The 23,356-nt window shown below is 38.6% G+C and overlaps 1 protein-coding gene across 6 annotated transcripts in view; it reads left to right on the top strand.

Moving 5' to 3' along the window:
• Positions 1-23,356, top strand: part of ATAD1 (ATPase family AAA domain containing 1) — a 74,994-nt gene that overhangs the window by 21,510 nt on the left and 30,128 nt on the right. For 4 of the 6 annotated variants that reach the window (XM_039238537.1, XM_039238533.1, XM_039238536.1 and 1 more), the window contains 3 exons: positions 2,480-2,651; positions 18,793-18,891; positions 20,792-20,912. In XM_039238537.1, the coding sequence (XP_039094468.1) occupies positions 2,490-2,651; positions 18,793-18,891; positions 20,792-20,912 (382 nt within the window). In that variant the 5' untranslated portion in view covers positions 2,480-2,489. Of the gene's footprint in view, positions 1-2,174; positions 2,194-2,479; positions 2,652-18,792; positions 18,892-20,791; positions 20,913-23,356 lie in introns of those variants that run through there. The other 2 variants (XM_039238538.1, XM_039238539.1) reach the window with 2 other exon arrangements.

Raw genomic sequence — 23,356 nt, 5'->3', positions numbered from 1 at the left:
GTTGTGTTTTCTGCTGTAATGGTACGGCTCCTGCAACGGCCTTCCATTGCAGGTGTATCAATGTCGTATGAATGATAGATGAGTGCACAATAAAGTATATACAGTTACAACCTACAAGTAGAAGTTTCAGTTTCATTTCAGGATTTCAAAGTCATTGTAAAAGAAGGGCTACTGTTTTAGAGGTGGCCACAGGTCTAGAGTACTCTACTACAGGCACTAATTTCAATACAGGAATATATGCAGCTAACAGAGGTTTTATGTCATGGTATTCCCTGTAGGAATAGAAAGTGTCATGGTCTCTTCGCCCGGGATGTACTGAAAAATTGCCCTAGTTGTTCGTGTAGTGCAGCGAACGTCCAGCAGATGGCGGTTTTATCACTACTAACTCAAACTTTTCAGTAAAGGAAATCATTTTATTCAGGTATCACTAGTTTTCACAGATTAGGTTAATAAAACCTTGATATTTGCCTACTGGCTTATTTTCTTTTATGAACGATATCCCCACATAATGGTCCCACATATTCCAACTGCATTTGCAAATTTACCCCGTTGGAATGAAGGTTAGATAGGTCAGTTTTCTACACACAAGAAGCGGAGTGTTGTTCACTCCTCCTTAGGAATCTGTGCTGATGGATGAAAGCACACTTCAGTTTGTTACACGGGAGATTTTAATTAGGTGGCTTCTCCTCCCTAGCTCCATTTATAGAAATATAATTAATAAGTAAAGTAAGTGTATCTTAGCCATTATTGTATGCCAGTATACAGTAGGCACTATATATACATGCTCAGTAAGTGCTTTATGGTATGAATCAGATTACTTAATGTCCCTAGTCAACGTTTCTTCATCTGAAATGAAGGCTTTCAATTATTCTGTTAAGTTGAAGTTAGATAATGTACTGTTATGAAGTAAATGGCTCCAGGTAATGGAGATAGGTGGAATCCTTGCCTTTTTTTGTTTTTTGTTTTTTTTTTTTTTTTGGGGAAATCATTCAAAAGTCTGGCAGCAATTTAGTTGGAATGAGTGAGTGGGAAGTTTTTCTGCAGTTGGAGTTTAGCTGAATAGATAATTACTGAATAGCCTCTCTTTTATGTGGAGAAGATATAAATCCCATTTGTAAGGATTTGAATTCTGGTTGAGTAGAATAGGTATTATATAAGCTCAGTAATGGGGCCAGATGAATAATACAGGCTATTAGTGTGATCTGAAAGTTTTCACGGAGCAGGGTGAAGTTGGTTTTGAAGTTTGGATAGAGTTTGACTAATCCTAGATAAAGGGGAAGAAATGGCCTATCCGGGGTACCAGGCAGATATGGTGCAGGGAAGATAACACTTGGAGTTTTCAGATACAAGTGCCTCCAGCTATAGAAGTGGTGGGAACTAAAATGTTAGGAGTTACTCTTTGGGGCTAGGTTAGGATGTCTTGAATACTTGGAAATCCTGCAAATAAAGGAAAAGCTTTGCAGAATTGTTGGAGCTATCCCAGGGGAGGGCAGGGCCGATCTTTGAGTAGTAGTGGTGAGAAGGCAAACCTAATTTTAGAGAAGGAAGGACCATAGATAGTAGTCTTTGCAGTTCCTGATTTTTACCTGTTTGTGAACTGTCTGTGCAAATTCTCATTTATTCCTTTTTCACATGAGTGCAGAATATATTCTCTCTTCCCCTCTCTCACTCGTGTAGCATTGCACTCACCATGGCCCTGTGGTATGAGAGAATAATGGCATTGTTTGAAGCTGAGATCCTATTTTCTGAAATGCAATAGTCCTATATCATCCCCACCTTAGTTTTCTGGGTAGTTACTGCCTTTGATAGCGTGTGCATGCCGCCTGCAGGCGTGTACAGCATTGATGCACCTGCTCAGACATGTATATAAAAGCAGGCATGTTGCCTCCTTTTTTCCCTTTCTTGGGTGAGTATTGTATTCTTGTGGTTCGAAAGTGTTTGAAGATTCTGTTGCTTCATATTTAGCTGGGTTGTTGGAAACAAAAGGAAGGCTCAAAAAATTTAATGTTCCTTATTAATAGAGGAAATGTCATGTTTAAATTTAAGCAGGCCTTGAAAACCTTTAGAAGCGAGTCTGAGGGAAAAGCAAGTCTGTTCACGGTTTTAATTATACTCAGAAATTACCTGCTGTACGTCGCACTTAGAAGAAAGAAATTCTTATCACACTCGTAATGGGCTGCCTTTCTTCATTTGGTTAGTGTTATAGTCATTATATCTCTAGATTTTCTGAAATAGTTATTTGAAAGCTGTTTAAAAGACTAAATACCGTAAGATTTAGTATATTCCTTCATTTTCCAAATAGAGCTTAAAATGTGTTTATTTTACATTTGAAAATTCATTTTCCCTTAAAATAGAACCCTTTAAGGTAGATATTGTTACATTTGACTAAGTTTTTCTTGCTGAGTGTAAGCTACTTACCAGTCTCCCAATTTTAATCAATCTAGTTATTACCTAGCCACATTTCTGTTTGTTTTTTAAGGCTAATCAAGATGGTACATGCTGAAGCCTTTTCTCGTCCCTTGAGTCGGAATGAAGTTGTTGGTTTAATTTTCCGTTTGACGATATTTGGTGCAGTGACATACTTCACGATCAAATGGATGGTAGATGCAATCGATCCAACTAGAAAGCAGAAAGTAGAAGCTCAGAAACAGGTAATGTTGAAATGTCTGAGGCTCACTTTCCCCTAGCTAGCTGGGGTTTGTCTGGAAAACCAAGGGCATAATAGAATTATAAACTAATGAGCAGTTTGCTGTGTGAAAATGTGTTTGAACATCGTATATGATTTTATTTCTAAAAAAGGTACTCATTACTCAACTTTCCAACTATATAAATAATTTTCAGGATGAAAAAATGGTGATGAATAAAGACATTCCAGCATTTTGTTGTGAACATGTTCATTAGAATGTTTTTGTCAGCTAATGAAGGAGTCTAGGTAAAATTTCTCAACAGAAGAAAAACAGTTTATCTTTAGTAATGGTGTACACTTGCTTTGCATGACATTTGACATGTGGATAATACTGATAAGCTGTGATCTTACACTTGCAAACTACTTTGATTTGTAATTTAAAAATTGCTAAATGTTATTAGTACAAGTAGTAGTTTTTATTTTTTTTCTGTTATTGCCTCTTGTGGTCATTTTGTTATTTGGGTGATATATTTGCTTTGGTGTCTTTTCTTACTCAAAAAAGTAAAAGCCTTCAAGGAGTCTCGCAAGCTTTTCTTGCTGTTTGAGGGCAAGATGTTCCTATTCATCGATTTTTAGATTCCTTCTGTGAGTTGGGACTGGTGTACTCAGTAAACATATGCTGAGCTCCTAGCAGATTCTTGGTGCCAAGGATAAATGATGAATAAATCTTGTTCTTTTAAAATGCTCTGGCGGCACCTGGTTGGATCAGTCAGGGGGCCTGGGTGGCTTGGTTGGCTGAGTGTCCAACTTCAGCTCAGGCCATGATCTCATGGTTTGTGGATTTGAGCCCCACGTCGGGCTCTGTGCTGACAGCTCAGAGCCTGGAGCCTGCTTCAGATTCTGTGTCTCCCCTTCTCTCTGCCCCTTTCCTGTTCGCTCTCTGTCTCTCAATAATAAATAAATGTAAAAAAAAAAATTAAAAATAAATAAATAAAATGCTTTGGGCCAGTGTGGCAACCCACGATGTGGATAGATGACTGCTTCATGGCACTGTGCATAGTTTGTATGTAGATCAGTGAGAATCAGTGTCATGAACCCTGCCTAGTGTTTGTAACCAAAAAGTGATTTGAACAGGTGTGAGTTTGTTCCCTAAATTTGATTATAAAATAGTTGACTTAAGGTCTAGGTTATATCATTAAATCAGTCATTTTAGAACTCTCTAAGAAGTCTGACCATTTCAGGTCTGTGTTTGTGTGTCTGTGTGTGTGCCTGTGTCTATGTGTGTTCACGCCTGTGTGTCTGTGTAACTAAGTATATCGTGTCAGCTGAAGTGCAGCTCTTCCCGCCAACTACACTGTGAAAGTCTTCTTAAGTCTGAGGTCACAGTGTTGATAAGTTCTACCACTTTCAGAATTTTTAAAATCAGAGACGTGGGGCGCCTGGGTGGCACAGTTGGTTAAGTGTCTGACTTCAGCTCAAGTCATGATCTTACAGTTTGTGAGTTCAAGCCTCACGGCAGGCTCTGTGCTAACAGCTCGGAGCCTGGAGCCTGCTGCGGAATCTGTGTCTCCCTCTCTCTCTGCCCCTCCCCCACTTGTGCTCTGTCTCTCAAAAATAAATAAATGTAAACAAAAAATCAGAGATGTGACTTTTTAAAAAAGTTTATTTTACTTTGAGAGAGGGAGGGAGAGGGGCAGAGAGAGAGGAGACAGAGAAGAAACCCAAGCAGGCTCCGTGTTTTCAGTACAGAGACTGATGCAAAACCCGATCCCATGAACCTTGAGATCATGATGTGATCTAAAACCAGAGTTGGACGCTCAACCTCTGAGCCACCTAGGTGCCCCAGAGATGAGACTTTTAAAGAGAATTTTTTCATTTATTTTCTTGGTTTCCAAGAGCTCCTGAAACACATATGTGGAAGATAAGGAAAGCCAAGCACAGATATTAACTAAATAATACATAAATGAATTGTTATCTTTAAGCCTTTATTGAAAACCATGTGTATAGTACTGTTCTTAATGACAGGATTATGAAGTATTAGACTCTGTATCTGTTCTCATAGTGCCCATGGTAAAAAAAGACTTGTCCATGAGAACATAAATTATAATAGCAGCATATTCTAATTGCCCAGTGAGTAGACAGAAGTTATGGAATTTAGGGAAAGCAGCGGTCACTAATGATTGAGGATGACTTTATGAAAGAATTTGGCTTCTAGAATAGGCAATGACAGTTTTATGTAGAAAGAAATCCATGAACAGAGTCATGACAGGTTTAAGAATTAGAAGGCCTGATGCAGGAACAGAAAGTAAACTGGTCAGATTGGACTAGAGGGAGCGTGCAAGTACTAGTAGAATTTGGAGGGAGGGGTAAGGGATTTAAGTGTAAAGTCAAGGAAAAGAGCTCTGCTTTTCCTTACACTGTTCTTTTTGTGAATGGACAGAGGCTGATAAAAATACCACAGCATTTTAGAAGTCCTCATCAAACAAGTAGAAGGCATGCTGTTTGCTTGGTCAGGGGCTATAGCTTCTCTGATACCCTTCATCTTTTCCTTACCTCCCTGGCCGACTGCTGACCAGGTGAAATCTTTAGCATAGGCAGTGGTAAACTACTAAACTGTCTAACTGCCTATTAAAGATTTTTGAGTAGATTGGTGATATGCAAAGCAATGTTTTAAGGCTAATTCACCTCACAATATATAGCAAGAATTGAAGTTAGGGAGACTAGAAGCAAGGTCTGTTGTTAAAATTTGCATAGACTTAACCAGACTACATTAGGCCTGGCAACAACCGAGAATAGGGGTTGACAGTGGGAATGGAATGAGTGAAATAGACCAATAAGAGTGAGTGCTGGGGCACCTGGGTGGCTCAGTCGGTTGAGCGTCGAACTTTTGATTTCAGCTCAGGTCATCATCCCAGGGTTGTGGGATCGAGCCCATATCGTGCTCCACACTGAGCATGGAGCCTGCTTAAGATCCTCTCTCTCTTTCTTCTATCTCTTCCCACCCCTCACCCCCCCACCTCCTTCCCTTCTCTCTCTGTCGCTTAAAAAAACTGAATGCAGGGTGCCTTGGTGGCTGAGTTGAGCGTCCAACTTTGGCTCAGGTCATGATCTCGCAGTTCGTGAGTTCGAGCCCTGTGTCGGGCTCTGTGCGGACAGCTCAGAGGTTGGAGCCTACTTCCAATTCTGTGACTCCCTCTCTCTCTGCCCTCCATGGCTCACAGTGTCTCTTCCTCTCAAAAATAAATAAACATTAAAAAAAGTTTTAAAAAATGAGTGCTGGAAGGACTTGTGATTATATGGGAAAAGAAAAAGGACATTTTACAAATGAATCCAAGATTTGTCTGGAATCCTCAGAGACTCCGAGTATCTTTCACAGAGGTTTAGAAACTGGTAGCTAAGGGCAAGTTTGTGGGAAGATGGTACTTGATTTGGGCATATTGACTGTGTTGCTGGTAGGGATTCAGGGAAAAATGTTCATCCAGCAGTTAAAATTGTAGGTGTAAATCTCAGTGAAAAGGTCAGTCCTTAGAGCATCCATGAGATACTCATAAGTAGTCGGATTTATTGGAAAAGTGAGTCTCACTGGGATGCAGTGGCCCCAGGGTAATTCTTATAAAAACATGTATCATTTGTGCGGTTTTCCCCAGAACACCCCTCCATTTTCCTCCTACCATCATCAGGATTTATGTGTTCCAAATTTGTTGATCGTTTTTCATGTAATTGTCGCTATGATAGATGGGGATGACTGTATTGGCAGTGATGAGGCCTCTAAAGGAGATGCTATCAAACACTGTAAACAGTAGGCCGAAGAGTAAGCCTTCATCTAGGGACTGGGAAGATGAAGTGAAGCAGGGGAAGATGAATAGGACAGTTAGGGGAACTAGATATCTGGACTGACCTTTCTTCTGAGAACAACTAAACGATCTAGATAAAATATTTCCTAAAATCTTCTTGAAGGCATTCATGAGCTAGCAAGAAAGTAAGAAATTCAGATATAGCACTGAAGGCAAAGATCGAAAAAGATAAGATGAGCTTTGATAGCCAGCTTTACTGGATTTGAGCTTCTGTTTTTATTGCTTAGAGGAGCTCAGGACACAAAGCACGGGGCCATTCCAAGGTAGAGTATCTCAGAGACCAGAGTCCCATATTTGACCCCAAAAGTCTATATACCCTCTTTGGTAATTCACCTAAAGATAAAGATGTAAGAATGATTTAAAAAGAGAAACTTAAGTCATATGCTAGTTGAAGTGACACATAGAAATAGTAGATACAGAACAACAAATAGTTGTTGAAAATAAAAGGATGGAGAATGCATATACCATACAAAGAGAAAGTTGGTTGAACAAAAATAAACTTTAAGGCAAAAATATTAGAGAAAACAAAGTTCATTACAGAATGATTAAAGGTTCAGTTCAACAAGAAATAGAGTATTTCTGTTTTTGTGTGCATCTATCAATGTGGCCTCAAAACATATAAAGCAAAAAACTGATAGAACTTAGGAGAAATAACATACCCATTATCATGGTGAGAGGTTTTGAACATTGCTTTCAGTAATTGGTAGATGAAAGGGGTTTTGGGGTGTTTTTTTTATTTGCTTGTTTGCTTTATTCCAGTATAGTAAACTTACAGTGTTATATTAGCTTCAGGTGTAAAATACAGTGATTTGTCAGTTCTATACATTACTCATTGCTCATCATTGATAAGTGTACTCTTAATCCCCCTTCACCTGTCTTACCCATTCCCTGCCCCCACCTCCTTTCTGGAAACTGTCCGTTTCTCCTCTACAGTTAAGAGTCTGTTTTTTAGTTTGTCTCCTTTTTTCTTTGTTCATTTGTTTTGTTTCTTAAATTCCACATATGGTATTTGTCTTTCTCTGATTGACTTATTCACTTGCATTATACCCTATACATCCATCCATGTTGTCACAAATGGCAAGATTTCATTCGTTTTGACAGCTAAGTAATACTGTACTCTATATATGTATACCACATCTTCTTTATCCATTTATCTATTGATGGACGCTTTGGCTCTTGTAAACAATGCTGCAGTACACATAGAGGTGCATATATCTTTTTGTATTCTGTGGGTAAATACCCAGTAGTGGAATTACTGGATCATATGGGAATTCTATTTTTAATTTTTTAGGGTACCTCCATACTGTTTCCCTAGTGACTACACCAGTTTGGCCTCCCACCAACTGTGCAAGGGTATTCCTTTTGCTCTATATTCTTGCCGACACTTGTTTCTTGGGTTTTTGATTTTAGCCATTCTGACAGATGTGAGGTGGTACTGTGGTTTCGATTTGCATCTCTCTGAAGATGAGTGACATTGAGCATCTTTTCATGTGTCTCTTGGCTATCTGGATGTCTTTGGAGAAATGTTTGTGATGATTAGTTGGGTTTTTTGATGTTGAGTTGTGTAAGGTCTTTTTTGTAATATATTTTGAAAATATTTTGTAATGTTTGTTTAAACATTAAACAGAGAGACAGAGAAAGTACGTGTGCACAAGCATGTGCAAGCGGGAGCAGGGCAGAGAGAGAGACACACAAAGAATTCAAAGCAGGCTCCAGGCTCCTAGCTGCCAGCACAGAGCCCGATACAAGGCTTGAACTCATGAACTGTGAGATCATGACCTGAGCCAAAGTTAGATGTTTAACCAACTGAGCCACCCATGCATCCTGAGTTGTATAAGTTCTTTATATAATTTAGAACCCTTTATCGGATATGTCATTTGCAAATACCTGTCTCATCCAGTAGGAGATTGTCTTTTAGTTTTGTTGATTGTTTCTCTTTATGATGTACCGAAGCTTTCCTGTTTTGATGTAGTCAGATGAAACATTTTTAAAAAATTGGTAAGAATATAGCAGATTTAAGTAAGTAGCAGCTTACCTAGTGGCCATGTATAGTATATTGTGCCTCAAACAAATGCAGGGTACATATCTAAAGCACTCATGTAAGGTTTATGAAATTTAAGCGAATGCTAGATTGTAAAGCAGATGCCAAACTTCATGGTACCGGTAGCATGTTTATTATGCTCCCTGGCTCCAGGGTAGAGCAGTAAGATCATTAAATACTACGCTTGGAAAGTAAGAAAGATCTCCTCAGTAAAAGAAATAGAAATTAGAAAATATTTATAATTGAATTAAATGTAATGTATTAAATAGTACTCAGAGACCAATTTATAGTCCTAAGTGTTTATTATAAAAGAAGATAGAAGATTGATTAAATATCCATTGTAAGCTCAAGAAAAGAATTTCAACATAAACCCACAAATAATGAAAGAATGGGAACCAAAAAGGTAAGACAAATTAATAGGAAATGAATATACAATAGAAGAGTGAATAAAGATACAGAAAATGAATATACAGAATAAAGATACAGAAAATGAATATACAGTAAAGAAAATCAGTGAAAGCAAAACGTTGGTTATTTGAAAATACAAAAATATTTGACACTTTTGTAAAACCAATCGTGAAAAAAATGAAGCCACCGATAAATATTACTAGGAATGATAAAAGAAACATACTGACAATGCTGCAGACATTAAGGAAAATTAATAATTGCCAATAAGTGTAAAAACCTAGACAGACCCTTAGAAAAACATATATTTCCGTAACTGACATAAGAATTAGAAGACGAGGGGCACCTGGGTGGCTCAGTTGTTTAAGCGTCTGACTCTTGATTTCGGCTCAGGATCTCATGGTTCGTGGATGGAGCCCAGCATCCGGCTTCGTGCTGGACATGGAGACTGCTTAAGATTCTCTCTCACTCCCTTTGCCTTTTCCCCCGACTTGCATGCGTTCTCTCTCAAAGGAAGGATTAGAAGATGTCGATAGTCTTATACCTATGAAATAATATTGGACATAGATTTTAATAAAGAATACTTCAGGCCCATCGAATTTACTGGCAAATTCTAGCAACATATAAGGAACAAATTATAATTAAAACTTGATGCAAACTCTGGAAGAGGCAGCAGTCACTAAACCTTTTTATGAAGGTAGTATAATAACAATTCTAAAACTTGTCATGGGCTTTAATTTATCTCAGTTGTAAATGAATAGGAAAACTTTAAAATATTAGCAAGTTGAATTTAGCAATGTATTAAAAAAAAAAAAGAAAACATGACCAGTTGGATTTATTCCAGGAATTTAAGGCTGGCTTCATTTGAGGAAAAAATATATTTATGATATTCTATAATAACAGATTAAAGGATAAACCTATGATTATCTCAAAAGCAGAAAAAGCCTTTGTTAAAATTAAATATTCATTCTTTTTAGAAAAGCTCTTAGTATCTTAGGAATAGAAGATAATGTTTTTAGCCTGATACAGTGAATTTACTATAGGAAACATACTTCATGGTAAAAAGTTGAAAGCATTTCCTTTATGATCAGGAGCAAGTCAAGGGAACCTGTTGTCACCACTTCTGTGTAACATTTTACTGTTAATGATGCATAAATCAAGAAAAAAGAGAAGTAGAAGGATTGGAAAAGAAATTAAACAGTCATTAAACACAGATAATACAATAATCTGCATAGAAAGTAAACAAGGTCTGTAGCTAATCTGTCAAGATTAGTAAGAATTTAAGGGCTGCTGGATATAAAATTAGTATACAAAACTCGACTGTATTTCTGTGTACCCACCACGGATTGAAAATGAAGCTTTATAAAGATACAGTTTATAGTAGTATCAAAAAATACACAATAACTGGGTGCCTGGTGGCTCAGTCAGTGAAGCATCTGACTTCAGCTCAGGTCATGATCTCATAGTTCGGGGGTTCAAGCCCCGCGTTGGGCTCTTTCCTGCCAGCGCAGAACCCACTTCAGATCCTCTGTCTCCTTTTCTTGCCCCTCCCCATTTTCTTTCTCTCTCTCTCTCTCAAAAATAAACATTAAAAAATATACAATAACTGACAACACAAGTTGTACAACACGTTTTTAATGAAAATTAGAAAACTATTGAAAGCTACACTTAAATGCAATGCCAATGATAAAAATACAAGCCTTTTTGTTGTAATTTTTTCTAAAATTTTTGTGGAAGAATAAAAGTCAAGATATAGGCAAAAACACTCTTAAAAACAAGACATGTATATTCGTAGAGGGAAAATTTGCCTTAATTTATATCAAAACGTATCACAAAGCTAAAGTTATTAAGACAGTATGCTATTGGCCCAGGGGTGGATTGGCAAATTTAGCAGAGTCAAATCCAGAAACAGACGTAGGCCTGCTCTGGGAAATTGATGTATGACAGGACTGGCTCTGCTGTGTAGATGGATTATTGGAGAAGAGGTGGACTTTTCAGTAACTCACACTTGGACAATTGGTTCTATATGGGAGGGAATAAAATTTGATTTTTACTTGATACCATTTACAATAATGGTATCCATCTTCCATGGGTTAACTTGAGTGTAGTCATGTAATAAAAATTTATTGAACACATGTTCTATGATTCTTCTACCTCATCTGTAAATTCTAAAGACTTGTTTTTATATCTACTTAATTATGAATAAAAACACACCAAAAATGGCCAGAGGAGTAGGAATAAAACCAGTATAATGTAAGAGACCGGTGCTAGTCTTTCCCATTCCAACACACCTGAAATGCACAAAAGATTCCACACTGTAGAAGTCATGGTGGCAGTCACTTTCAACTGGAAGGCCTAAATTCTGAAATCACAGAATTAATTGGGGGAAGTTGATGGGTATTGAATATAACCTTCAAAAGCCCCTCCTCCCATTTGTCTCCCACTATCTAAAAAAAATCCTTTGTGTCAAGTCATCAAAACCAAAGGAAGAGACGGTCACAGAAGAGAATTAGTTGTGAATGTCGTGTTATAGAGTGATCCAGGAGAAAAGGAGAATATGAAGAATGTGATCAAAGAAAGCGATCTGTAAATTTAGAGTGCTTTCCATTCACTGGAGACAGCAGATATAGCTTAAAGTAAAAGAATGTGGTCCTTCCAGAGATTGCTGGCAGAAAGGTAAAGAAAAGGGGAAAGTCTAGTGGAGGAGGAGGTAGAGAGTTGCTGCCAAAGAGAATGGAGGTAGGTCCCAGAGGGATGGGATCAGGAATTACAGGAACATTTTAAGGTAGAGTCCATTTGCTCTCAGTGAAGTGGAGAGATGTTATAACTAAATGGGAATAGAGGTTTTGGACCTGATGAGGTAAATATGTGATCCACGTTTAATGAGAGAAATTGTGAGTTATGAACATTAGGGCATAGTTGAAGGAAGCATGAGTTTATTGGAAATTCAATTGTTCTGTTTTTCTTAACTTCTCATGTGTTTCTCAGCACCTTGGTAGCGGATACACTGAATGGTGGTGTGGAGCCAGCACGGAGGATAGGACTGACTGTACCAGTGTAAGGGGTGCTGAGGTTCAACAGAAGACATTGTTGAAATAATAACCTGTAGTCCAGGCCATTAGGAAGTCCAATATTGCCAGGTGGGGGGTAATTAAGTGGGAGTAGAGAAAGGAACTACAGAATTCAGAGTACACATTGAGGGCAAAGATCAGGTGTGACTGTGGGGGAGGAGGAAGGTATGACTTCCACGGTCACACAGGAAGAACACTGAATATAACAGCCTAGGCAACATTTGGAGGCTACCTGATAATCCGTGGGCCTCGTGTGAGTTTAAAGGTAGTGCAGTTACAAGATGAAAGGAAGGTAACATGATGTAGGTACATTCACATCAGGAACAGTAACCTAGATGTAGTCTTAATGTTTGAATTAGAATATTTGTAAATAATTTCCAGCCTGAAGCCAGGAAGACTTCCTAGGTTAGCGAAACGTGGGATATTTAATTGGTAATGAGAGAGAAGACTGTTTCTATGGTGTGGACAGGGATTTTCTGGGGCCATGCTGCTGCTTGAATCGTATTTAGATGTAGTAGGAGAGTTTTGACAGGTGTGTGTGATGAAAAGGTGGGTCGGGGTAATTGGGATGTAGGAAAAGGAACTCTCTGCCTATGCTGTCCAAGTACAGGAGGAAGAGCAATGCTTCTGTATAATATTTCTGAGATTGTTGTGTGTCAAGGGCCAGGAAAGATTCACTACTGAAAATGCTTCATACCCCTGAAGGTTGTGGCCTGTGATCTTAGATAATAAGTTAATGTCTTCTTATTTTCAGTCCCGTCATTATACTTTAGTCTTCAAAACTTTATTTTAGTTATTTTGAAAGAAGTAATAGCTGAAATATTTAGTGAAGGAATTGTGAAATATTTTGTGAAACCTTAAAAAAAACTGGAACTCTGAACTGCCAGGTATTTTTTATTTATTTATTTTGAGAGAGAGAGAGAAAGAGGGTGCAAGCAGGGGGAGGGGCAGAGAGAAAGGGAGAGACGGTGAATCCCAAACAGGTTCCACGCTTGTTCGCGCAGACGAACTGCAAGAAAATGACCTGAGGAGAAACCAAGAGTCAGATGCTTAATCCACTGAGCCCCCCAAGTGCCTCTCAGCTGCCAGGTATTTTTAAGAGCAACCAGTAAATTGAGATAGGAAGTCAGGAGTAAGCAAATGGTGTTGCCTGATTGGCAGTTGGTGGAAATGCTGAGGAACGAGATCCAAGAGAGGGACGCGCAGGGAGAGGTCTCCAGTGTTGGTTTACACGCACGTGCGGTGGAAGGGCACTAGCGTAGGAAGCCCGCCTCTCCTACAACTTCCAGAGACTGACTGTGAGAGGGGAGATGATGTGTCTCCATGTCAGTCCAGAAAAGGGTGCTTTCAAGATTTTAACGCAAGTTTACAAGAGATTATATCTAAAATATAATTACTCAAATCCTTTGCTGTTTCCTGTGTCAGCGTATTTTTGTGAGCTTTGTATCAGTGATTTCCCCTAGCCCCACTTAAGTCAGGGTATTTCAGCTGTGACTTCAGGAAACAGACCTAAGTTTAATCAGTTCACCTACCTCTGGTTTTTCACCCTTGTTAATGCTATCTCTGCCTTTTTAAAATTCAAAAGAACAGCCAATTTTATGAATCTTTCAGAAACTGAAAGAAAAGTTTCTTTTCTGCTACTCCTTTTCTCCATTTCCTCCTTTCCCATTCCAGGCAAAAATACTAGTTCGCTATTTCCTACTCCACTTCTTAATCTTATTAATCTTAATCTTCTTAATACTTTACGTGGAGAAAAAAATGAAATAACATGAAACGATAAAAAAATACTATGAAATAGTTAAAAAGATGACTGTACAGTAAAAGTTTCCCTCCTACCTCTGACTCCCTTCAACCCCTAGCCTACCATTTTTCCTCCACAGAGTGATAGCTACTTGGAGAGAGTCACTTAAAAACCAAGCAAAAGTTGGTAACTAGAAAATATCAGTGTCATTAAGCTGAAAATGATAAAGCAGTACATGAACATAAGCCACTTGTAGAGTACAGTCATTTTGTTTTTCTTGGTAAAACATTTTAGAAACAGGCTCACTTAAAGTTACCAAAGCTAGAAACAGTTGGATAACTTCTTCTGGAACACAGTTTGGTGTGTTGGGGGGTCCTTTCTTTTTATTTATTTGTTAACCACGTTCTCTCCCAGATGAGGAATATTAATGTTTCAGCAGAACATGAGCTTTGGAATTAGACAAATTAGGGTTTGAACTCTGGTAATGCCAATTCTTAGCTCCTAATCTTGGCAATTCTTTTAATTTCTCTGACCCTTGAGTTCGTCATCTGAAAAATGAGCATAGTAATAGCTACTTCTCAGGATGGTTGTAAGGGCTGATTGTAAAGAAATGAAAATGAGTTTTGCCCAATAAACATTAATTTCTTTTTTCTGTCAATGTTGTTAATGCAACCTGAAGATATTGTGGGGGTTTTTTTTGTTTTTTTATTAATTTATTTTTTTAATTTACATCCAAGTTAGTTAGCATATGATTTCAGTGGTAGATTCTTTAATGCCCCTTACCCATTTAGCCCATCCCTCTTCCTACAACCCCTCCAATAACCCTCTATTTGTTCTCCATATTTAAGAGTCTCTTATGTATTGTCCCTCTCCCTGTTTTTATATTATTTTTGCTTCCTTTCCCTTATGTTTATCTGTTTTGTATCTTAAAGTCCTCATAGGAGTGAAGTCATATAATATTTGTCTTTGAATAATTTCGATTAGCATAATACCTTCCAGTTCATCCACATAGTTAGTTGCAAATGGTGAGATTTCATTCTTTTAGATTGCTGAGTAATATTCCTATACGTATACGTACATTATATATATATGTGTGTGTGTGTGTGCGTGTGTATATATCCACCCCACATCTTTATCCATTCATCCATTGATGGACATTTGGGTTCTTTCTATACTTCGGCTGTTGTTGATAGCGCTGCTATAAATATTGGGGTGCATGTGCCTCTTCAAAACAGCACTCCTGTATCCCTTGGATAAATACCTAGTAGTGCAATTGCTGGGTCATAGGGTAGTTCTATTTTTAATTTTTTGAGGAACCTCCATACTGTTTTCCAGAGTGGCTGTACCAGTTTGCATTCCCACCAGCACTGCAAAAGAGACCCCCTTTCTCTACAACCTCGCCAACATCTGTTGTTACCTGGGTTGTTAACGTTAGCCATTGTGACAGGTCTGAGGTGGTATCTCATTGTGGTTTTGATTTGTATTTCCCTGATGATGAGTGTTGTTGAGCATTTTTTCATGTGTTGGTTGGCCATCTGGATGTCTTCTTTGGAGAAGTGTCTCTTCATGTCTTCTGCCCATTTCTTCACTGGATTATTTGTTTTTTGGGTGTTGAGTTTGATAAGTTCTTTATAAATTTTGGATACCAACCCTTTATCTGATATGTCGTTTGCAAATATCTTCTCCCATTCTGTTGGTTAGTTTTGCTGATTGTCTCCTTTGCTGTGTAGCAGCTTTTTATTTTGATGAGATCCCAGTAGTTCATTTTTGCTTATGTTGACCTTGCCTCTGGAGTCGTGTTGAGTAAGAAATTGCTGCAGGCAAGGTCAAAGAGGTTCTTGCCTGGGTGCCTGGGTGGCTTAGTTGGCTAAAAATCCAACTCACAGTTCATGAGTTCAAGCCCCGCATCAGGCTCGGTGCTGACAGTTCTGAGCCTGGAGCCTGCTTTGTATTCTGTGTCCCCCTCTCTCTCTACCCCTCCCCTGCTCATGACCTGTCTTTCTCTGTTTCAAGAATAAATAAAACACGAAAAAAAAAAGTGGTTCTTGCCCGCTTTCTCCTCGAGAATTTTGATGGCTTCCTGTCTTACATTTAGGTCTTTCATCCATTTTGAGTTTATTTTTGTATATGGTGTGAGAAAATGGTCCAGGTTCATTTGCTGCATGTCACTGTCTAGTTTTCCTGGCATCATTTGCTGAAGAGATTGTCTTTATTCCATTGGATATTCCTTGCTGCTTTGTCAAAGATTAGTTGGCCATACATTTTTGGGTCCGTTTCTGTAATATCTATTCTGTTCCATTGATCTGAGTGTCTGCTCTTGTTCCATGAAGATATTCTTAAATTGGACTGCTTTTATGGGGAAGAGATTTTAGGTAAATTTGACCACAGCATTTTCTATCTCTGTAACATAAATAACATAGTTCATAATTTTTATGTAGGAAATCCCTGACATAAATAAAGTTTGTTTATTTTTTTCAAGTTTAATATTTTTTTATTTTTTATTTATTTTTTTATTTTTTACAAATAGTTTATTGTCAAATTAGTTTCCACATAACACCTAGTGCTCATCCCCACAAGTGCCCTCCTCCATGCCCATCCCCCCTCACCCCCCACATCCATCAGTCCTCAGTTTTTGTCAGCATTCAAGAGTCTCTCATGGTTTGCCTCTCTCCCTTTCCTCCATCATTTCCTCCCTTCTTCTTCCTTTTGGTCCTTTGTTAAGTTCCTCCTAATCCTCCTATACGTGCAGACATATGATATTTGTCTTTCTCTACCTGACTTACTTCGCTCAGCATAACACCCTCAAGGTCTATCCATGTTGCTACACATGGCCAGATTTCATTCTGTCTCATTGCCATGTAGTATTCCATCGTATAGATGAACCACATCTTCTTGATCCATTCGTCCGTTGGTGGACACTTAGGCCCTTTCCATGTTTTAGCTATTGTTGAGAGTGCTGCTATGAACAAATAAAGTTTGTTTAAAGCAAGAGGCGTTTTTGCCCTAGAGTAAAAATTAAAGCGCAACTAGCCAATGGGGTGGGGTAGGGGGAAAGCAGGGTTCCTCAGCTAGGCACTATTGACGTTTGGGGCCAGATAATGGGCTGGGGGGCAGGCTATGCTGTGTCTTTCAGAATGTTAAGCAGCATGCCTGTCTCTGCTGACTACATACAAAGAACACCCTCTGCCTCCAGGTTGGGACAGCCAGAAGTATTCCCATATCTTGCCAGATGTCCCCTGGGGGGCAGAGTCACCTGTTGGGAACCAGTGTTTTACAGCATAGCCTAAAAAGAACACATGTGGGATGGCTGCACATTTATAGAAGCATAATGGAAAAGAATAATTACTGTCATTACAGATACTAAAATAGTATATCTTTCATGGCTGACACATGAAAGATTTAAAATCAGCAAAAGAGAAGATATTTACAAGGAAGAGATTAAAGAACCTGGAAAAGGCTACTTTATTACTTTGTTGAGTCAGTAATTTTATAGGGGAGGGCTAAATAGGAAAACCGATGTGGTTTTTTATTTTAAAAATGCTGTATTACTAGGATATGATTTATCCTGATATATCCACATTAATCTAATGCTCTAAGCCGTCTATAACTATAGCGCTGTGTGAGATGAATTTCCTTTTAGAGCAGCGATACCTCCTAACAAAAGCAAGATCTTAAATCAAAAGTATTTTAGGGGCACCCAGCTGGTTCACTTGGTGTAACATGTGACTCTTGATCTTAGGTTGGTGAATTGTTGTTGGTAAACAAAAATTTAGGTATTTTTCAGAGCACTTTTAATTCTAAAAATGTTCACTTAATTGAAATTTGGATATGTTTTCTGTAGTCTTTTTAAGACTCCTTAGTGGTTACAGTGCCTCCTGTTACAATTGGGGAAAGCAAGGTCATGTGGGAGGAGGCCAGAGGAGCCGGGCTGCCGGCCTATGTATGTTGTCTCTTCCGTTTGCTGACTTGAACCTGAGACAGATAATTTCATCTGAGCTAATAAGCATTGATTTCTTTTTCTGTGGTGAGGAGAAATTGTACCTACCCCATAGGCTCACTCGGGGGTTCAGTGAGCTACTCCATTTACAATACTTTGGCACATGGTTTGGCCCATTCAGTAAATGTTCGTAATTATTATTATTTTTTTTAATTTTAATTGAAATCTTTGCTGTATTGCTAGAGCTCATAGGTTTCAGGTTAGTTTTGTCCAGCTCTAAAAATATATATGCAAATATACTTCTAATTTATTTACTTATTTTTTAGGTGTTTATTTTTCAGAGAGAGAGAGAGAGAATGCGAGCACTCACAAGGTAGGGGCAGAGAGAGAGAATCCCAAGCAGGCTCCGAGCTGAGCGCGGGGCCCAACTCAGGGCTCGATCTCACACCCACAACATCATGACCTGAGCTGATACTACGAGTCGGACACTTAACCAACTGAGCCACCCAGATGGCCCATAATTTAGAATTTGGAATTTATTACCTCTGGTTGCCTAGTCCCAGGAATTGGCTTTAACCAAAAAAGGACAGCATCTCAGAACAATTTGGAATTTGATAGCCATGGGCACCTGGTGTCAATAACTGGATAATTTGAAGGAAGTTAAGCATCTGTTCTTGGAAACTTGCTTTAAGGAAAGAAACTCCACTTGTCCATTTTTTGATATGCTTACCTGCTCTGTCTGTCATCTGGAGGTTTCACCTGCACCTGTCATGATGGTCCTACTAGAAAGTATATCAGGTTGGACCCTAGAGTCACATGGGAGCAGTGCAAAGTCCTATATGTATCTCATCAATCATGTACTCTAATTTTTTCATTTCCTAGGAGCTGGTGGAAATTGCCCTGGTTTCTGTGGAGTTAGACACTCACATTTTTTCTTTACCTAAGGGCTTACAGTGGGGAAAGAGGAGATCAAGGAGCCTAGAATTTCCCAGGAAAATTCTTGTATGTCTGTTCATTGCTCTTTCGACTTCGCAGATAATCTCTTTTGAAGTGCCAATACCCAAATATCAAACTAAAGGAAGTTGCTTGTTTTTTTGTTGTTTTTTTTTTGTTCTAGGCAGAAAAATTAATGAAACAGATTGGTGTGAAAAATGTGAAGCTTTCAGAATATGAAATGAGTATCGCTGCTCATCTCGTAGACCCTCTTAACATGCATGTACGTATCTTCAGTCTTATTTAAGATAAGATTTTGTGTCGGGTCCTGAAGATGACCGTATGTGATGATTCTCTAGGAGGAATCACAGGAATCGGCATAGTTTTGTGCTCACGGATGTGGTTTAGTGCAGCAAAAGGATACAAGGCAAAATCGGCAAGAAAAGGGACATGGAGTGAAGTCTGAAAGAAATCAAGCACAGCCTTCTCCCAGTGAAGTCATACTTAATTCCTTCAGCAGCAGGTTGTGAGCAAGTGTAAAGTGCTGTGTCCGCCAGGGAAGCTCATTAGACACTTAGTGCCCAGGGTTTTAATTGGGACTAGTCATGTAGACTCCACATCCTAAAATCTACCAAAATTCCAGACTTTTAGAGGGAAAACAGATGTCTACCGTAACCCGTTTTGTTTGCACAAACAGGTTAGGTACAGTGAGATGTTCGTATTGGGAAATGGAGGAGTTCTCCCCAAATCTAAGCTCCCATACTCCAGCCGCAGGCCAGCCTTGCAGATGGGCCTTTCTAAGGACGACAGTCTGAGGCCTGCTGTGTTAACCTTTTTTGGCACACACTTGTTTAGATAAACTTGTTCTTTTATGTATTTACCTTTGTGGCATATAAAACGGATTGCTTTAAGTTATGTGGGTATTTGATTTGGAGTTTAAATGTAGATTTTCATAATAAGATATAGTAGACAACACAAGATTCTCAATTTTTTCCATTCATGGCCTTGGCAAATTATTTCCTCTTTGAGTGTTAGCCCCCTCATGTATAATCCAGGGATGGTGTGATACCTGCTCTGCCTACTTCTAAAGGATTATTGGAGGATCAGATTAATGTAATTTATAAACTCTAAATTCCTATGTGAATATTTCATAAAGGCAGGTATAAATAGGTTTTGTATAACAGATATAGATAAATAGAAAAAATATGATATTCCTGCCTCCAAGTCTAGAAAATAAGTCTACAATGTGTGTTAGTATCTGTGTCCCCAGAATTAATCCCCCATTTGAATTTGATTTATAAATTTATAGTGGGATTTCTTGGCCCTGTGTTCACCACTTTGAGTAAGGCTGTACTAACAGACTCCCTTTTTTGTTACAGCTACAGTGGAAGTAGGTGATTTTTTTCAGATTTGGCTGTGGTTTTTCACCTTTTTTTTTTTTTGTAAGTTGTAGTGAAAGTAAATTTCTTGTAAATATGGCTTCTGACTCACCCCACCTTCAGCTTCTTTATTCTGCCAAGTTAGAGCTAGGTTGATTTTTTTTTTTTTTTCCCCTAGGTTTGTTTTCAGTTTGTTGTTTCTCCCCCTCCCCGCTCTGCTCCCAGCCTCAGTGTTTTAAGTTGAGCCAGAAGGCTTTAAAATACATAGGCTGTGCTTATTTTGACAGTATATATCCCCCATTTACTACTTACAAAGAAAAAGTTTTGTTTTCAAACAGTTTTACTTTTGATTAATAAAATTCAGAAGTCTGGTTTTGTGTGACTTTATTCCCAGAATGCCTTCTTGTGTTTGGCAGTACCCTGTATGAATTAGGGACACTCCTGGTACGCGCTTCCCTATCAGCCAGCGCTGACTTTTTCTGACTGGTTCTCCGTCTTGTTGGAGGAGTATTCCCTGTTACACGGAGTGAATGCAGCTTATTAAATCCCTGTAGAGTTTTGAGTGCTGGGCCTAGTGCTTTTTTTTTTTTTTATAGTAGATAGTTGACTATTAATTCCTTTTTGTAATCTCATAGTAATTTTAATAATTTCAGTGTTGCTGTAAAAGTCTTTACTGGCATTATATATTAATCTTTTGTTATTTACATATAATTATCAGATCAAGGTTTGCCATTTTGGTTTTTTTTTTAACTTTATGGAATATATGTAAGCTGTAAAATTCATGTTGATCTTACCTTTTATCAGGTTACTTGGAGTGATATAGCAGGTCTGGATGATGTCATTACGGATCTGAAAGACACAGTCATCTTACCTATCAAAAAGAAGCATTTGTTTGAAAATTCCAGGCTTCTGCAGCCTCCAAAGGGTATGGTAAAAGTTTACATTTGTTAAAGTATTAAAAATGTAGGAAACATTGAAACTTTCTGCCATTATAGAATTGGTATTGGTGAGGTTGGATGTTGAAGAGAATACTGAAATCCAGTGAGCTGTTTATAAATAGTAGTTTTAAAATAATTGCTCATTCTTCAGCTTCCCAAATTTAGGTCAAACTCCTTCCCTATGATTACATGTCAAAATAATCTTTTTATTGCAAACTCATTTTTATTACTTCCAAGTAAATAAAAATTGGGGAAATTGAAATTGAAAAATCCAAGGTCGTAGTATGGGTTCTTTTGTTTTCAAAGTAAGAACTCTCTTTGTTGTCTCACAATTTAGTGATATTTTACCTCCCTTTTAGTAATCATTATTTTTGTATTGCAGTGGTGTTTTAGAGGAAATACTGAAGTACAGATGAACTAGAAATTAAATGCTAATTATTTTTAAGGAATACTTCCTTATTCCTAGTTAGCAATCGCTTTGAAAGCTCAGAACTCAAGAACTGGGAATGCTTGGGCGCCTGAGTGGCTCAGTCGGTTGAGCGTCTGACTTCGGCTCAGGTCATGATCTCACGGTCTGGTCCGTAGGTTCAGGCCCTGCGTCGGGCTCTGCTGACAGCTCGGAGCCTGGAGCCTGCTTTGGACTCGGTGCCTCCTTCTCTCTGCCCCTCACTTGCTCTTGCTCTGCCTCTCTGTCTCTCAAAAATGAGTAAATGTTAAAAAAAAAAAAAAAGAAATGGAAATGCTTGTAGCTCTATCCTTACGTGTAGCACTTTTATTGTTGTCCGTTCAAATATGAATCCTGTTTCAGTGTTAGGAAAGGTGATTCCCATGGAGGTTCAGTGATAGTTGGCAGTGAGGTAACTACATGTTGTGATACCATGGCATTCCCACACAAACGCTACAGCGGAGGAAAGAGTGGAAACTGCTCTTTCTTGTATTCCCCAAACCAGAAAGGTTAGCTCTTCCATTGCTAGTCAAGGCTGAAATCAAATTATTAGACACATTTAAAAGAAAATAAGATCTTTAGAAATATCAAAATAGTGCTATATATGTTAATGGTTGCTTATAATCTTATTAATTTTGTAGTTCTATCAAAATGCATCAGTTTATATTTCAAAACTGATTGAGGCCAATATCTGTACATTTTCATGAAGTAGATAATTTTTACTCCTGGTAAATACAGGATGATGACATGTTCTTTTCATTAACTAAAACAAAACTGTTCATTAGGTATTTCTTTTTATTTTCTGAGACAACAAAACTTCCTGTTTTTTCCTCTAAGAAAAAGCATTTAGTTCATTGGTTTTTTTTTTTGTTTGTTTTAAATATTTTTATTTATTTCTAGGAGAGAGAGAGAGAGAGAGACAGCGTGAGCAGGGGAGGGTCAGAGAGAGAGGGAGTCACAGACTGAAACAGGCTCCAGGCTCTGAGTTGGCAGTCAGCACAGAGCCCGACGCGGGGCTCGAACCCACGAACCGCGAGATCATGACCTAAGTGAAAGTCGGACGCTTAACCGACTAAGCCACCCAGGCGCCCCGAGTTCATTGTTTTTAAACATTTTTCCCCCAGAGAAAATTGCAAATGATTTATCTGAGCCGAGATCAAAAGAGTAAAGTACAAATTGGTTTATGTAGTTCTTTACCCTCTCCCAGGTCATTGGTAGTCTGAACAAGAAAGAACTTTTGTGATTTTTCATGTCGCAGTTTCTCAATTAGTGAAGTTAGAAAAGTCAGATGCAGGCTCAGGCCTGGTTAGTACTGGGATGGGAGAGAAGTATGCTGTGTTTTCTGTGCTATTAGAGAAAGTTCCAGGCTTCATCAGCAATGGCTCCGCCCAGGTACTTGGGTGACTGTACCAGCTGCGCTTGGTTTAAAGCTCCAGTCAGTTAACACAGTAGATACCAAATTACGATGGGGTACTTCAGAGTCCCGTGTATATCCAGCGCTTCTTTGAAAGCATTGTCCAAAACTAGAGGTGGTTTCTCTGTGTGCTTCAGACTTTTTAAGTTACATGTGTATTTCTTAAAGTTATACTGTTTGAGCTTTTCAGCCTTGCGTTTTTGGAAAGGTTGTATCAGGAACAAAATTTGAAAAGCCATTAATTTACTTTTTGACCCTCAGCATAAATCAGATGTTAGCGTACAGAAGAAGAGCGTAAAATCAGTTGTATACCTTAGTTTGTTAACTGGAATTAGGTTATGTAGTTAGAGTCGTTGCTTTATTGCCAATTTTATGTTCTCCCTGGACAGTTTATTGCCTTCTAGGTTAAAAGTCCGCACTGCCGGGGCGCCTGGGTGGCTTAGTCGGTTAGGCGTCCGACTTTCACTTAGGTCATGATCTCGCGGTTCGTGGGTTCGAGCCCCGCGTCGGGCTCTGTACTGACTGCCAGCTCGGAGCCTGGGGCCTATTTCGGAATCTGTGTCTCCCTCTCT

The sequence above is a fragment of the Hyaena hyaena genome, unplaced genomic scaffold (genome assembly GCF_003009895.1).
Source record: "Hyaena hyaena isolate Hyena2069 unplaced genomic scaffold, ASM300989v1 scaffold_141, whole genome shotgun sequence".
NCBI classification, from domain to species: domain Eukaryota; kingdom Metazoa; phylum Chordata; class Mammalia; order Carnivora; family Hyaenidae; genus Hyaena; species Hyaena hyaena.
The sequence above is the reverse complement of the archived record's forward strand: the minus strand, read 5'-3'. Positions and strand labels throughout refer to the sequence as shown.